Source organism: Clinocottus analis, unplaced genomic scaffold (assembly GCF_023055335.1).
Source record: "Clinocottus analis isolate CAN_PGR_092001 unplaced genomic scaffold, fCliAna1.0.p SCAF_18, whole genome shotgun sequence".
NCBI classification, from domain to species: domain Eukaryota; kingdom Metazoa; phylum Chordata; class Actinopteri; order Perciformes; family Cottidae; genus Clinocottus; species Clinocottus analis.
Window position 1 is genome coordinate 6915028 of NW_027175909.1, and position 16092 is coordinate 6931119.

At 39.9% G+C, this 16092-nt stretch overlaps 2 protein-coding genes across 3 annotated transcripts; one reads left to right on the forward strand and one right to left on the reverse strand.

Moving 5' to 3' along the window:
• Positions 1–2020: 2020 nt before the first annotated feature.
• On the forward strand, positions 2021–7280 carry bco1 (beta-carotene oxygenase 1). Its single transcript, XM_068581954.1, has 12 exons — positions 2021–2125; positions 2331–2399; positions 2516–2644; positions 2772–2901; positions 3257–3404; positions 3509–3659; positions 3870–4093; positions 4258–4515; positions 4616–4721; positions 4848–4942; positions 6559–6670; positions 6869–7280. The coding sequence occupies exons 2-12, from the start codon at positions 2336–2338 to the stop codon at positions 7021–7023; spliced, it is 1572 nt and encodes a 523-aa protein (XP_068438055.1). The 5' UTR covers positions 2021–2125; positions 2331–2335; the 3' UTR covers positions 7024–7280.
• A 2483-nt stretch (positions 7281–9763) lies between these two features.
• On the reverse strand, positions 9764–15782 carry pkia (cAMP-dependent protein kinase inhibitor alpha). Of its 2 annotated transcripts, none has more exons than XM_068582136.1 (3): positions 15698–15782; positions 12954–13131; positions 9764–11238 (listed from the first exon to the last, which is right to left on the reverse strand). In XM_068582136.1, exons 2-3 carry the CDS (start codon positions 13102–13104, stop codon positions 11162–11164), a joined length of 228 nt encoding a protein of 75 aa, XP_068438237.1. In that variant the 5' UTR covers positions 13105–13131; positions 15698–15782; the 3' UTR covers positions 9764–11161. The 2 variants fall into 2 exon arrangements, with proteins under 2 accessions (XP_068438237.1, XP_068438238.1); XM_068582137.1 differs by lacking the exon at positions 15698–15782 and adding an exon at positions 14879–14916.
• Between the last annotated feature and the right edge of the window lie 310 nt (positions 15783–16092).

Sequence of the window (16092 nt, forward strand, 5' to 3'; positions counted from 1 at the left end):
TTGTATCAGGTGATTGTCATGACAGAGAGCTGAGCCCTTTTTCAAATTCAGTGTGGAAAACTATTTTATGAATAAAATAGTTTCTTTGAAGTCTGTTCAACATTCAGAGCATGAATATAGAAGGAAACAACTATCTGCACACGATATAGTGGAGAGACAACTACCTGAGCAGAGAATAAAGTTACTTAGAGTTTCTCTGCGCCGTTACCGCCTTTGAGTGCACGTTAGTGCATGTGAGCCCCACCGGCTAGCTCATAGCTGAGCTACATGTAATTTAACTAGCAGTGCAACTATTTTGCATGAGTTGTCTGGCAGTTCAACTGAATTCATACTTCAAGTAGTTAAATATATATTTATGTTTTTGCCAATTTCGTATAGTTGACTCCTGAAACTACCAACTTATGTGAGCTATAAGAGGAAAGAAATGATATATATATATATATATATATATATATATATATATATATATATATATATATATATATATGTATGTATATTATATAATGCGGCCAGCGCTAGCTTTAGTTAACCAATCTGGATTTCCTTCTTGGTCAGCTTAGTTGTAGTTCAAAACATATTGGTAGTTTACAAAGCTTTGTTTTAAAAGAGGAGGCTCCCTCACATTGAATTGTTGTTTCTGGTTGAACCATATTTTTTTTTCTCAAGCCGTTCATATGTACCTGTGGTGTGTTGTTAAAGAATAAACATGTGTGTCAACCTGACCTGATTGTGCGTAAAGGGAGCTTTATCATTCAGATTTAGGGACTCTAATCATTTTGGAGTTGTTGTAAACTTATCAATCTTGAATGTTCAACTTTATAATATGAGTAAAGCTCTTTTTCTTTTTTTAACCAATGCAATTATACTTTAAGAAGCCACACTTAACTATCTTAACATGCTATGGCTGTATTTCCCCCTGGATTTGATAGTTTCTCTCATTAGCATAGTTATTGCATCTACATTTGTCTACAAACATAACACACAATTTAAAAGAGCCCATGAATTGGTTGAAATATTGATTGTAATGTTAGACATTTTGCAATACTTTAAAGAAGCTTGGCAGCCTGACACACCTGTTGGTTGCTGTAATCAAATAATAATCATTCAACAATCATTTCAAACAATCTGAGATGGCAGCTGGATTATCACTGTAGCATTGTGGGTGATAAAAAGCAGCCAGTGCCATGGCAGATGTAGAAGGTGATCAGCTGGTTATTCTTCGAATCAAACACACAAGATATGCACTTATTCTGTGAATCACACGGATAATATATGCATCTATTCTGTGAATCGAGCAGATAAGATATGCATCGCTTTGCCTTTGGAGGTTATGTGCATGTGAACTTTAACATACCGATATGATTTATTATCATTACTTTTTCACTTCTGGGTTTTAGATCATAAACTAAAAGTCATTCCCAGTATTATCAAGTTATGGATAACAACCCTGCAGAAGAGTTCACTGTTACCAAAGCAGATACAAGATGTTAACTTACTTAAAGGGAAACTATGCACATTTCATCTTTTTTAAGATGGTCCAAAAATGTCAGATAACACGGACAACTCTTTTCCAAATCCCCAAACAAGGTTGCTGAAACTCAAATTTTTGATGCCATCTACTTGATGGCATCAAAAATTTGAGTTGTCCATGGTATGGCCTTTCCTTCAACATTTGATAGATATATAACAGGTGACAATGACCCATGACAATGGGCTGAGTGTGAAGGTACATTTTCTGTTTCAGAACAGAGAACTCTGCAACAGAATAAAGCTCATGTGGACACAACAAAAGAAATAAAACCCACATGCTGTGAGTCCGCAAAATAAATAAATAAATATCCAATTATTCTTGCTTTGAGAGAGAGAGAGAGAAATATTGATTGAACTCATACATGGGTCATGGAAGTGACATATTGTTATATTGTGCGTATGTGTGTGTGTGTGTGTGTGTGTGTGTGTGTGTGTGTGTGTGTGTGTGTGTGTGTGTGTGTGTGTGTGTGTGTTGTGTGTGTGTGTACACGTTCACAATAGAGTGAACTGTTCAACTCAACTCAATGAAAATGCACACGGTGGGGACCAATAAAAGTGGATTGCGGATTATACAATCTATGGCAGCGAGCCAAAGGTGAAGCGAGGATGCATTTCCACTGTAACGTTTCAAAGAAATCTTTACAGCAACATTTCAATGGAAGAAGGGCAGAGGACTGCCGTCTCCGGACAGATTTGCCAGTCCCACAAGACACAGAGGCGCTTTATAAGGAGTGGTTTGCGCTGTTGTTAACTTCAGTTTTTATTCAGACACCTCCTCGTGTTATTCTCCGCGCTTTCAGCGAGCATGGCTGTGAACTACTTCAAGAACGCAGAGGAGAACCCGGATCCCTGCAAGGCAGAAGTGAAAGGTAGGTCTGGTTTGTGCGGAGTGACAAGCACACGCACTGGTTTTGTTGTTGTTGTTGTTGTTGTTGTAATCACGTCCCTGACGGGTTTGTGGTTCTCTGTATTGCTGGTCGTTTAGGGAGTATTCCCAGCTGGCTGCAAGGGACCCTGCTGCGTAATGGCCCCGGCATCTTTTCTGTGGGGGTCACCAGCTACAACCACTGGTTTGATGGTATGGCCATCATGAACAGCTTCGCCTTTAAAGATGGTAAAAGACAAGGTTTTTTTTTTAAATCATCATTTTGTGTACGATCAGTGGATTTCTGTGCAGAGACACTGAACGAATTGAGATTTTTTTTAAAATATGTTTTATTTTATGTTCTTCTTTCTTTCAGGTGAAGTGACTTACAGAAGCAGATTTCTAAGAAGTGACACCTACACAGCCAACATGACTGCAAACAGGATAGTTGTGTCCGAAATGGGGACAATGGCCTACCCAGATCCAAGCAAGAATTTTATTGTCAAGTAAGCATGCTCTTAATTTCATTTAAACATTTTTGCATTTTTGGTTGTCCCTCTCAGCCATTGTTGTTGTTATCTTACTTTATATCTTTAAAAACTTTGAGTCTCCAATATTTATTTATGTATTTACGTTTTACATTCTTGTTAAAAACTGAATCGTAAACATTGGCAATAGGATATATTGGATAATCCGTCTTGTGGGAACCCCCTGCTTTGTCTCTTCATCTTGTGAATTTATAATTGAGATGGAACTGAGTCACGCAATTTTACAGGCGCCTTCGAATAATAAAAATTGGTATTTTGTGTTGGATAACCTCTTACCTCCTTTCCAATATATAGCATCTTTCTTTCTTTTCAGGGCAATTACCTTCATTAACCACACAGTGCCCGACTTCACTGACAACGGAGCGAGCAATTTCATTAAATACGGAAAGGACTACTACGCCACCTCAGAGACCAACTACATCCGCAAGATTGATCCTGTGACACTGGAAACTCAGGATAAGGTAAAGTCATGTACTGATCTTGATTACTCACTAATGATTACCACTATTAGCCCACATCCAAGGGAAGAGTTGATCTTGGAGCTCATGAGTTGCTGAACACACAGGTGGACTACATGAAGTACCTGCCGGTAAACTTGGTAACGTCCCATCCACACTATGACAAAGAGGGCAACGCCTACAACATCGGGACTTCAATAGCAGACAAGGCCAAGACTAAATACATCCTGTTCAAAGTCCCTGCTGTTTCAGAGAATGGTATGTATGGTAACTCATCTCAGGGCTTTCGCTTCAAATCAGCTGTACCTCCATGGAACACACAGCAGTCCACACTTATCAGCATTACAGAACTTTTGCAGACAAAATGCTTGATGTATCACTTCAAGGACGACACATTAAAATAATGTGTTAACACAATTTGAAGTGTCTTTTTCTTTACCTTTGTCTCGTTACTTGAAACCTTTCCAGACAAAGACAACAAGGATGTCCCGGCACTGAAGAAGGTGGAGGTGCTCTGCACGATCCCCTGCCGCTCCCTGCTCACACCCAGCTACTACCACAGCTTCGGCATCACGGACAACTACTTCATCTTCATCGAGCAGCCTCTCAAACTGGACATCCTCAAGATGGCCACAGCGTACATGAGGGGGGTCAACTGGGCGAGCTGCCTGAAGTTCTGCCCTGAAGAAAACGTAAGCAGTCACTGTGTTTGATTTACTGTCTTGTGTGTCACTCCGCATATTTAAACTGCTGAACTAAGTAGAAAGCAGATGTAGGTTTCAAGTGTGCACTAGTCTACCAGCATTATGGAGAGAAAATCTGGGTTATCATAACTGTGACGCTTTGTCTTCAATAGACTCTGATCCACCTGATAGACAGAAAGACCGGCAAAGTGGTCGAGACAAAGTACTTCACCGGGCCGATGATCGTCTACCATCACGTGAATGCTTTCGAGGAAGACGGTCACGTGGTCTTCGATGTCATCGCCTACAAGGACAACGGCCTTTATGACATGTTCTACATGAGCAAGCTGAAGGAAAACCCTGGGACGCAAGATGAAAACTACTCCAAACCAAGCTACAAACGATTTGCACTTCCCCTCCAGTCAGACAAGGTGGGATTTATAACTAAAAGTCGCGTTGATTTCATCCAAAATTTTAGAGGAGACGTTCTTCTTAACACTTCAGTTTGAATCGTTTAACTGTGTTTTGCAGGGCGTGGCGGTTGGAGAGGACTTGGTGAAACTCAAGTACACGACTGCCAGCGCTGTGAAGGAGAAAGAAGGCAAACTGATGTGCCAAGCAGAGGTTGTATGTCAAGGTAAAACCAATGCAACTCAAATAGACATGCAGAGAAAATCAATTAAATAATCTTTAAGCCCTACAACGGGTCTTTAGGAGAAATACATTTGTTCATAAAAAAAAACTGTAATTTTATTTGCAACAGGTTTGGACTTGCCCCGAATGAATTATGACTTCAATGGCAAGAAGCATCAGTTTATCTACGGGAACAGTGTGGAGCAGTCTGCTCTGGCAAAAAAGGTGACATTTCATTTTTTATTTTAGATATTTGGATATTGCGGAACAGAGCCGGGGGGAAGATCTGTCCTTGTGATTTCTTACACTCTCCTAAGTGTTATGTTCCAAGAGAGAACCGAAACTTGCAGACTCTTGAAGAACAGATTATAAACACGGAGCTATTGGGAAACAGATTCTTCCTGACAGTATTGTTTTTTACAAAGGTCGGAAGCGTAGAGCACAAGTGACAATTACCAGCTGACGCAAAGACGGTAGGAAACACTTTGACGATGTGAGAGTTAGCAGATGCCCCGACAAAGAACAACCACTTCATGGCTCTGGTTTCAAAACCCACACATCCTTTCTACTGGGCACACTTGTACAGCAACGTAGCTGAAACAATGGAAAGAAGTGATTAACTCTGAGAAGCTTCAAAGTCATGGGTTATACAAAGCTCTTCCCTTGTGTCTCAATGCATACGCACAGTCCGGAAGTATCGTGACTGCAAAGAGGAAGGAACAAAAGGGAACGTCCTTCGTCAGACAATTAGACATTACTGTTCATTTCCACTTGACGCACATGTCTTTGAATTTTAATGGTGTTTATGGTATGAAGTAAAAAGCAGCTAAACAAAGGAAACATGTAAGACATTATGGCAATAAATAGTTGTCACACCAGCGAAAGAAAATACTTCCATTTGACGAGGTGTCTTATGCTCATCCATGTAATATTTGCATACCCAGGAAAAAAGACATTGCAGTATTGCAAACATGCCAAGTTGAAATCTATTTTCATTTAATTAAAAAAGTGATTGAGGTGAGATCATTGCCCCGTTTGGAGCAGCCAAAAAGATTTGCAGGAAGAACTAAGAATATTTTTTGCTGACTACCTGCAATGTCATGTCTCCGGTTTCCTCCGAGAGTTACAGCATAAACCCATGTAGGTCAGGCGAGTCTAAAAGTGCCTTTCATGTGATTGTTGTGTGTCTACGTGTCAGCCCTGTGATTGTCTGGTGACCTTTCCAGGGCTAACTACTCTGTCTTGCCCAATATCAGCAGGGCTTGGCTCAGGCCACCTACAAGCCTTCAAAGGATGAGCTGATGGGTCAAATGTAGCTAATAGATGGACGGATTAACAAAGCAGCTTGTTTCTCTGTAGTATGCGGAAGCATTGGAAATGATTTGATTTCTTGATGATGTTTGGTCACTCTAAATATAGACTATGGCCAGCCCAGCTAAAGCTAAGGAAAAGAGTTGGAGCTTAGTTCAAGGATAGTACTAAGGTCTATTTTAACACGTTACAGCTCTTTTGTAAGTATATGGCATGCAGTTGGGGCAAAGTACTGCACATGCAAGATAAGCACTTTGGCAATTTCTTAGATGACTTAATATGTCGAATCAGCATGATCATGCCGTTGTTGTATTAGTTCGTATTCCCTTTCAACGTGGCTCCCAAACGTACTCCACGTTTTTTGCTATATGTTTGATAATAACAAAAATAATACTATATAATTAAGTTGCCTCTTTGCCCTCTGCTACGTCTGTAAATAATTGCTGATAGGTGTTACTACGTTGTTATATACTGTTTGTACAGTCTGAGTAAATCCCCATTATTTATCCTAAACTATTTGTCTGCTGTAGCTCGTGAAGATTGACACAGAGACCAAGGAAATGATTTACTGGAGCGAAGACAACTGCTGGCCGTCAGAGCCCGTGTTCATCCCCAGACCAAATGGAGAGTCAGAAGATGACGGTGAGAACCCTGTGTGGTGTTTGACATGCGTCTATGTGGTATCCTATTTGCTTCTGTATGGTAATACAGCAACAAATTGACAGGAATATCAACAGATCCCTCACTCATTACATCTGTATTGAAACTGTAAAAGCAGCTGTAATGATTTTGACATCCAGCTTTGCGCTCTAACAACAACCTTGTCCTCTCCATTCACAGGTGTTGTCCTGGCATCCATTATCAGCTCCAACCCAGGCCAGTCTAGTTTCATCCTGATTCTTGATGGCAGGACGCTTAAAGAAGTAGCTCGAGCCTACGTGGAAAAGGGGCTCCACAAGGACATGCATGGGTTTTTTATCCCACAAGAAAATTAGTCAGTTGTTAACATGTAAAACCTTGCTGTGTGGCACAGACATCTATTGAAACACTCTAATTGGCTACCTCATCCCTATAATAATTCCCGGATTGTGTCAAAACAAATTTTCAAAACAAATTTGCATGGGTGTGTTCATTAAAAGAAAAGATGCGACTTCTTTGATTTTGCGTGGATCAAAATGTTGTTTAATCATGTGTATATATAAATATATCACTATTTGTAGTGTATGTAGTCCACATCGTTGTATTGTACTTCTATGAGATCATTGTATTTGTGCTTATCCTTTTCATTAAAAAATGAAACATGTACATTTCTAAGATGTGCTCCCATCCTTCAGTTGCATAAAACAAAAAGAATGAACCCAACCAACACTCCAGACTTACAGAGTCACATGAGCAAGTATCTCTTTAGCTACAGTTTAAAATCTGTTGCCAAATCCCCTGAGCAAATAGCTTCTCAATAACCTAGTATCACCAACTTCCATCCATGTAATCCAAAGGGCGTTAACTCACGTCACTCAAGTCAGTTTGGTGCAGTGCATTACAGAGCAGAACGTCTTTGGGCAGAAAGACAGCTTTCTTTAAAGACAAGAGGGTTCTTGTGTGTCAACGTCAAGACAAAAAAGACACTTCAAACTGCACTAGAGGTGGAGCTGCCCTGCCATTACCCAGATTTGTGAGTTTTTGGACAAAGTAGGATATTGTAGTAGACTTGGACATAATTCACCAAGACGGGTGACTGCCCCTTTAAGAGCAGGTACTGTAACCATGGGAACAGGGGAGTGTTGAGGGGTTAAAGGGCTGGCTGGCCAGGTCACATGGTATTGTTTTGGCTATGAGAAATAAACGGTTGCACACCTGTGCAGCCAATGAGAGAATGCGTGTGTTGCATTCATTCCTGCAAACCTACAATAACTATATGTATACATGTATATTGTATATTGACAAAGCTATCATAAAGAAGATATACTGTATAGGAGTTATGTTATTAGGATGAAAAGTTAAACAGAACGTGTGAGAGAAGCATTTGAAAGGAAATACATCATTCATTATCATCTTCATTACTGGCTACTGCATAACTTTTAAAACAAAGTTCAGGTTTCATCAGGGTTTATCTGTTGTATTGAAGAAACCAATGACACCGCCACAAGATCGTTAATGAGATTATCTTTTGTAGCACATTATAACACTTTCAATTGAATCAAATGGGCCTGGAAGGATAATAACAATAGCATTGTCACTGAGATTTATGTGGTGCCTATACTTTATAATGGTAACACAATAATAACACGGGCACGTGTTCTGTCTTCCTCTTTTTCCCTTCTGGCCTTCAAAATAAAAGCCCCAGACACATACACACTTCGGCCCTATCTCAATCCCCCGCAAAGTCTATAAAGGTTTATCCTGTCTCATTATCAAATTGTCTCGTGGTTGAGGGCTCCCTGGCAGACATATAAGCCCTTTATGAACCCTTTCATTAAATCAGCATTAAATCCAGACGATGCCCAATGAAATTACCCACAAGTCTTTGCAATGTGACGTCAAACACGATAAACACAGAATATTCTCTCTCTCCCTATCTCTCTCTCTCTCTCTCTCTCTCTCTCTCTCTCTCTCTCTCTCTCTCTCTCTCTCTCTCTCTCTCTCTCTCTCCTATCTCTCTCTCTCTCTCTCTCTCTCTCTCTCTCTCTCTCTCTCTCTCTCTCTCTCTCTCTCCCTATCTCTCTCTCTCTCTCTCTCTCTCTCTCTCTCTCTCTCCCTATCTCTCTCTCTCTCTCTCTCTCTCTCTCTCTCTCTCTCTCTCTCTCTCTCTCTCTCTCTCTCTCTCTCTCTCTCTCTCTCTGAATATAGTCCCTGAGGGTTCATAGTTTAAGATCAAAGGAGGAAGGTTCATTGACATTGGGCATTTTTCCTAAAAAGCTCTGATGGTAACTCAGAGCCTTCAATTAGCAACTCAACCAAACAGTTTATGACATCATAGAACCCTGCAACCACAATATCTATTCAGTTAGAAGTCATAGATGTTTGTTGAGGTCAGGCCATGAGTTTATTATTCTGTGAGGGTTATGTAAAAAGCGGTAAACAAAGAGGAGAGCCTTCAGCCTGACAAATTGCATTTACTCAGAATTGATAAAAACATAAAAACACATGAGATCAGAGGTAAGCAATAATTATATTACACATATGTATTCATCAGACACTTCATTTCATCATTGAAACTGTTTTGATGAAAACAAGTCCATTGATTCTTAGAAATGATCTCTCATCTTGTGAGGAAAGAGCCGGGAAGACGTTCAAATCAGGGAGTGAAAAGTTCAAATAAATAACAACTCGGCATAATATTGTTTTTAGATGATTCTAATCCCTGACAGTTTCTCACCTTAAACCATGCACCAGGTCAGTAAATGCCTGAGGTTTCAGGGTTCGGGCGGACTTTGGAATTGGGCCATGGATGCATCATGACGCAATGATATCACCTGTGAGATCTAGAGATAAAAGCACATGTGAGTGCACATTAAGTCATTGCCAAAAGAGTGATGCAACTCATGAACAAACTAAAATACAACATGATCATAGGCGCACTCGGTCACTACAGTGCATCACTACGCATCATTAAATCACACAACACCTGCCTCAGTTATTCTTGACCTGTACATTCTACTAGCAGGTCATTTCCTTTTTTTTTCGGTCTTCAAAATTTCACAAAACAAGCCAAGACAAACAGGTGATTTCCTCAGTTTTAATAAAGTATAATGTCAGTGTTATATGAATTCAAGATAGAAAGCTTCAGAGGGCACATATTTGATTAGTATAACTTATTGAGAGCTGTGGTACTCGCTGAAGTATAAAATGATAGATGGACTGATGAGAGAAATATGAAACGCAAAACAGGCAATCATTCTAACAGACACCCTGTAACGCAAAGAAATACATGCCGCCAAAAAACTAATATAACACATAATAAACAACACACTGGTGTACTTGAGCGCAATCAGTTGAACTGCAAATATGCCAACCAAATCACATTTAAAATACATCCTTACACACACACACACACACACACACACACACACACACACACACACACACACACACACACACACACACACACACACACACACACACACACACACACTCGCAGACACACGTGTGCATATGCTGAACGGCAGTGTATTGACCTAGTGTGGGATAACCAGGACACATTATATTATCATGGACACTTTTGTGTGTAGACTATAAAAAACTTCATACAAACAAAGTCAACAGTCTTCTCCATAGACCAGCCAAGTCAAGACATTTGCTTCCCATGTATATGATGTAAAAAAAAAAAAAGTAGAATAAAACCATTACCAAGTTTCGAATTTGAATATATTCCACCCTGTTTCATTCAGGGTGAAACATAATGATGCACTATCTAGTGGAAGCACGTACCTGTGGATCTGTGAGGCTGGCAGTGGGCCCAAAAAGAGCTGGTTTGTATTTGCAAGGTTACAGGTCAGATTGGAAAACACTGACGTCATTATGACAAAGCGAGTTCAACCAACATCCAATGGATTGATACGGCTAAGAAAACCATGGCCCCCCCGACAACAAGAAAATCATTTAGGGAGTTTGGAAATAGTCAACAGTGAGAAGTGATAGTGGTGCAGATGCAGATGAAGGACAGCAGAGGAAGAAACCAACACTGTCCTCAGTTCCCTGGAAGTGTGTCAGCCACATCGCTGGTTGATGAGGTGAGGAAAGACAACATTATAATTGAGTGGAAACACTATCGCTTGCCCCAAAAACCTTGAATAGCCTCTTTCCTCTTCTCTCCGTTTCCTCACAGGACTGCAACAGTCAACAGTCAAACTGGGACACTTTTGTTTTCAAAGTCATGCTGCGTTCGCATTTGAACTCACATCTGCAGCCATGACGGAAAAGGCAGCGAGAAAAAAAAAAGAAAGAGGTTTTATAAGGACTTTGAATCATACCCAAGTGCAAGAGGGAAACTACGCTGCGGTCACTGCGATCCCCGTGGCAATGACTTCCTGTTGTCTGTTTGCAGGCATTCGATACAAGCCGCCAGTCAGAGGCCTCGCATTCAGGAATCAGGGAGACGGGAAGAAGCGCTTGTTTTAGTCTATAAATGTCAGTTTAGCTGCCCTGAGCTTGAGTCTCCTCTTCTTTAGCTGCAGAGCCTGGGCTTTTCTCAGGGCTTTCTCCCTCATCCCCTAACAGACAAAGAGGAAGAGGGACAGAAAGGGACAGACAGTCAGTTTCATGAATTAGTAACTACTTGTGAAGTCAGCGATGCGAATGAGGTTGAGTAAATCAGCGAATAAGTGGCTCATGTGTTAAGTCATGTAAATAGTAGAACTGTGATATTCAGTCATCACAATGGAAAAAGACTATAATCTAATATACTGAAAAGGTAAAGGCAAAAGCATAGAGTTTATATAGTCCTATCCTAAATTCTTATCAATTAAATAACCTTCAAGATAATTAGATAGAAAAGAAAAAAGAATATATATATATATATAATATATATATAATATATATCCATTTTGATTACACTTGTAACCCACAAAAACAGCTTTATAAACAATCCTTTTGAAAATCAAAAATGAGTTACACATTTTTCCAAACTTTGGAACATCTCTCAACTCATATTTGCACTCATGTATTGAAAACACACATTTTTATCGGTTGACCCCCACATCTCACAATAAGATATAGAAGGATGTAAAAGTAAGCAATACATGATATGCAAGGCCGTTGAAGTTAGTACAACTCTGGATTTGTACAGTATTGCTATTTAAAATAATAATACAGATAATATAAATAATAATAGATTAATTATACTCTGCTTTAAAAATTATTTGGATTCTGAAAAAAAAGAAAAAATTATTAAAATTATATCTCCCCCTTTTTCTTCATTGACACATTCATAATATGTTAGTTGCTTAACAGGACACAAGTGCAAAGAACACGTATGGTGTTACACACATAGGTCAAACACCTACATGCTGTATCGCACGCTCTGCAGGTGAGGCAGTGGGATTCCCACCCGTCAGCATGATTGTTGGGACACACTGACCCAGATTCAGCAAAATGGATAGAAAATATGATTTGCATGCATATTATCGTTCATTCCAAAAGTTACATAAGATGTCACCTACCCTGAGTCATTCTCAGCCTTTGTGCACTGCGGTTGCAAGTTCCCACACCACACACTCATATGTTGAGCTTTGTGATAAGATATCCAAGTGAAGTACAGCATTGTGAGATTGACTGAGATGTTTCTATGTGTCATTTGTTTCTGAAGACCTGCCGCCTGTTGTCGCCTCTTTGGCCAGATCGTCATTGTAAATAAGAACTGGTTCTCAATTGACTTTTACAGATAAAGATCAAATAAAATAATCAATAAATCAATAAAAAAACATTTTTTTAAGGAGGGGGACTTTAATTCTGACTTTGCTTTTTCTCCGCTGGTGATTAACAAGAGCATGTCTAGTATTCATCAATATAAATTCTTGCAATAAATAGCCATGAACAAAAATGAAAACATTAGGCATTTGGCATCCCCTGGTGGTGGTATCAACACTGACAGTGCAATGTCCAGTTTCCCCGCACACTCACCGTGCTCTTGATGGATCAACACATTCTAATGCATCATGTCCCCTGTGAAAAAGTGTCTGCAACACTGTCCCACTCTCTTCAGCCACATTTCCAGTACGGCCAAGGCGTCTCTATTTTGCTATTTTCTATCCATCCACCAAATGCCCTCAGACTTTCACTCCTTTCTCAGTATAACCTCTTTCCTCCTTTTGCAGTTACCATGGCCATAAATGCCCCACCTCCCTCACCTGCATCTCATTCCCTCATCGGTTACTCTCCACACACCTCCTTTATTCCCTTGTCAGGTCGCCGTAGTGATGTTTCTCACCTGACTTGTTGATGTTGAGCTGTGCCAGACTCTGTGACAGGTCGGCGGCTCCCTCCGCTCCAGTGGCTGCCGGCATGTCGTGGATGGCGTTCCTGCGGCCGGACCGCCGAGAGGAGATGAAGTCCTCATAGGTCACCTCCACATCCGTCATCGCTGACACGCATCACCATAGCAGGGCCTGGCCACAGCAGCAGAGGTACATGTGGACACACACAAATCGACACAATGACTGAAATGCTGAGACTTTGCACAGTTTATCCAGCTCAATGCGCAATGGATGCGTCATTATGTTGACATGAAAACAGTGACACAGACGATTACCCGCATTCACTCATTCAATACATCCCTCCCTCCTTTTATTGTATGACCTAATCCCTGATTAATCTATTTTAATCTCAGTCTAGGGTACAGGCAACAGCACAGAGGAGACATATTCTGCAGAACTGGGCAGTGGAGTGGAAACACAATTCAGGGTGCTCTTGAACTGATGCAATACAGTGACCCAAAACACACACTCAAATGGGGTAATTATTGCACAAGGGAGGACAGTACTGTGTTTTCAAATGCCACCCTACTCAGAGTAAGCATTGAGCAGGAAGGGAGCTGCCACAGAGATTTAGGTTAAACCCCTCTGTTGACAATTTAACACTGTGTATTAATCTGCCTGAAGGCCGCCCTTCAGCTGGTAGGTTCTGGTTTCCCTGTCACATTTTCACTAATTACATTTTTGGGGACTTGTAAGAGTACAAAGAAAAACAACTGTTTCTAAATCTTCATATCCCTTTGGACATCCACTGCATTGATTTGTTTTTTTTTTTCTCTGTTCTAAATGTTGGGGTTTTAACTAATCTGAAAATGAATAAAAATGACCTCCGCTCCCATATCCATTTGTGGCTATTTCCAGAGCCGAGCAGACTGTGATTGGCCATGTCTATTTCTGGATGCCTCCTATGTCATCATCTGAACATGCTCCCACTCAGCTGTCGTTCTCAAAATGGTGTCAAGAGGGGCAGAACCCAGCGGTGTACATATGCAATTGTCAGCCTCAACATGGGAAAGAGACACAGGATGAATGTTCTCCAATGTAAAATCCCAAAATTGCACCATGTCAGAGGAAAACAGTGAAGCTTAATCAGTAACAATAGTCTATTTTTGCAGATGGTATGAATATATGCATGATAAACACTAGATAGTGTTAGACCTTTAGACAATTAGTGGAAAATGTCATGTGTTAAACCAAAATCCAAGTGGATAAAGTACATTTAGTCAATATAATTGATCAAAAGTAAACAAAAAATGGATGTGCATCGACTAGCAAACATGTCCAGAACAGTCATTAGCAAATGTAAGCATATACACACTTGACATTTGTATTACAGCTTATTTGATTTTTCTTTTGAAATATTATGTCTATAATCTAAATGAATTATGAGTTTATTTTTGTTAAATATTACTTTTGTCTCAGTGCAGAAAGTTTTGAACGTGAGAAAAAATGTTTCTCAGCTCTGAGGTTTATAAATTATTCAACATGAATTAGTGAACCTGCACATTTAAATAAATTACTTAAAACAGATGAGGAGGGAAGAGTAAATCATGCATTGACTGAGCAGAGAAAACATTAAATGATGAGGATTGATCAACAGCCATTATATTTTAAATTTGTGTTTACATAAAAACAATATTTCAACCATAAACTGTTGCATACAAATCCACCAGAAGGCAGAAAAATCAAGAGTTAAATGCTAACAATAAAATGATGTAAAACATTACTGTTTACATCTATAAAGAAGACAAATATATGACAATATCAAACTGCCTGCAGATTTTTAGACTGAATAGTTGCATGTGTCGCCAAAATTGACAAAACATTCTTGGCATTGCATTTCATATGCTCATATTCTATGAAATATGAATTGACATTTTACATTATTTAGTCACCCATGAAGCAAAACGCAAGTTGTGCAGCAGTGCGCGCGCAGAGAGATCTGTCCTGTCCTTGCAGAGGAGAGCTCTGCTGTTCCTGGCGCGCTCCCGAGGGGGAACCAGAGCTCAGCTGGTCTGAACAACAATATCACACATACTCCGAACTAATGTTTCCAAATCACTGAAGTAAGACATCACTGACTAAAAAGTAATCTCCTACCTTTCGATTATATTTGCCAACCAGAAAAGTGGAAGGGGAGTGAATGATTTAAGTCACACAAACGCATGATAATGTTATTCCAACTGGCTATTTGTGTATGTGTGTGTGTGTGTGTGTGTGTGTGTGTGTGTGTGTGTGTGTGTGTGTGTGTGTGTGTGTGTGTGTGTGTGTGTGTGTGTGTGTGAGGGTTAATAACGAAGCCAATGAAATACCATGATTCTGTACGCACTGGCATTAGTACATTGCAAACATTTCTTCGAGCAGTTTAAAAATAATATCATAAATTAGGGTTAAGTGGAGGCGTAGCGCATCAAGTGCGCATGTGGTTCTCTAAAAAATCACTGTAATCACAGTACAAATCTAAGCTTTACAAAAACACATCACATCAATGGCGCACAATGATCGACACGCTCAATCTGTGTGTAATTATAATCACACAAATCAAGAGCAGTCTTTCGGCGTTAACAAAGAATCCCATTGAGATCATCCTATTAACGCAACCTGCATGTTTTATACACATGTAATTACGATGCCGGGCATGCACACACTATTCCTAAAATTGTTATTATTGTCATTAGTATTATCATTATCAGCATGGTACCTGTTAGGGTTGACGAGCTTCCTAGTGGTCGCAGGGGTTAATCACATCAGCTTAAAAGCCACTCCAGAATTCCACACACGAGATAGGCTTTACCAACATCAAGTGAATACCAGAATACAACTATTTCCTGTTACATTTTCAAAATAAAGCACTTTAATGCTTTATTTTGAAGCGACTCGAGATTAACTCCTTGCATCGCCTGCCAAATGACCTGCTCTCGGAATGCTCTCAGTGGCTTATTCATTTATTTATGATGACATAAACCAGATTAGTGCTTGCATGGATCCATCGAAATTATTGATCAGTAAATAAAATAACTAAAGCTAGGCCAACATGTCTATCACAGTGATGTTAAGAAACTGTAATGTCGTTGCAACTGCATTTGCATATGCTAT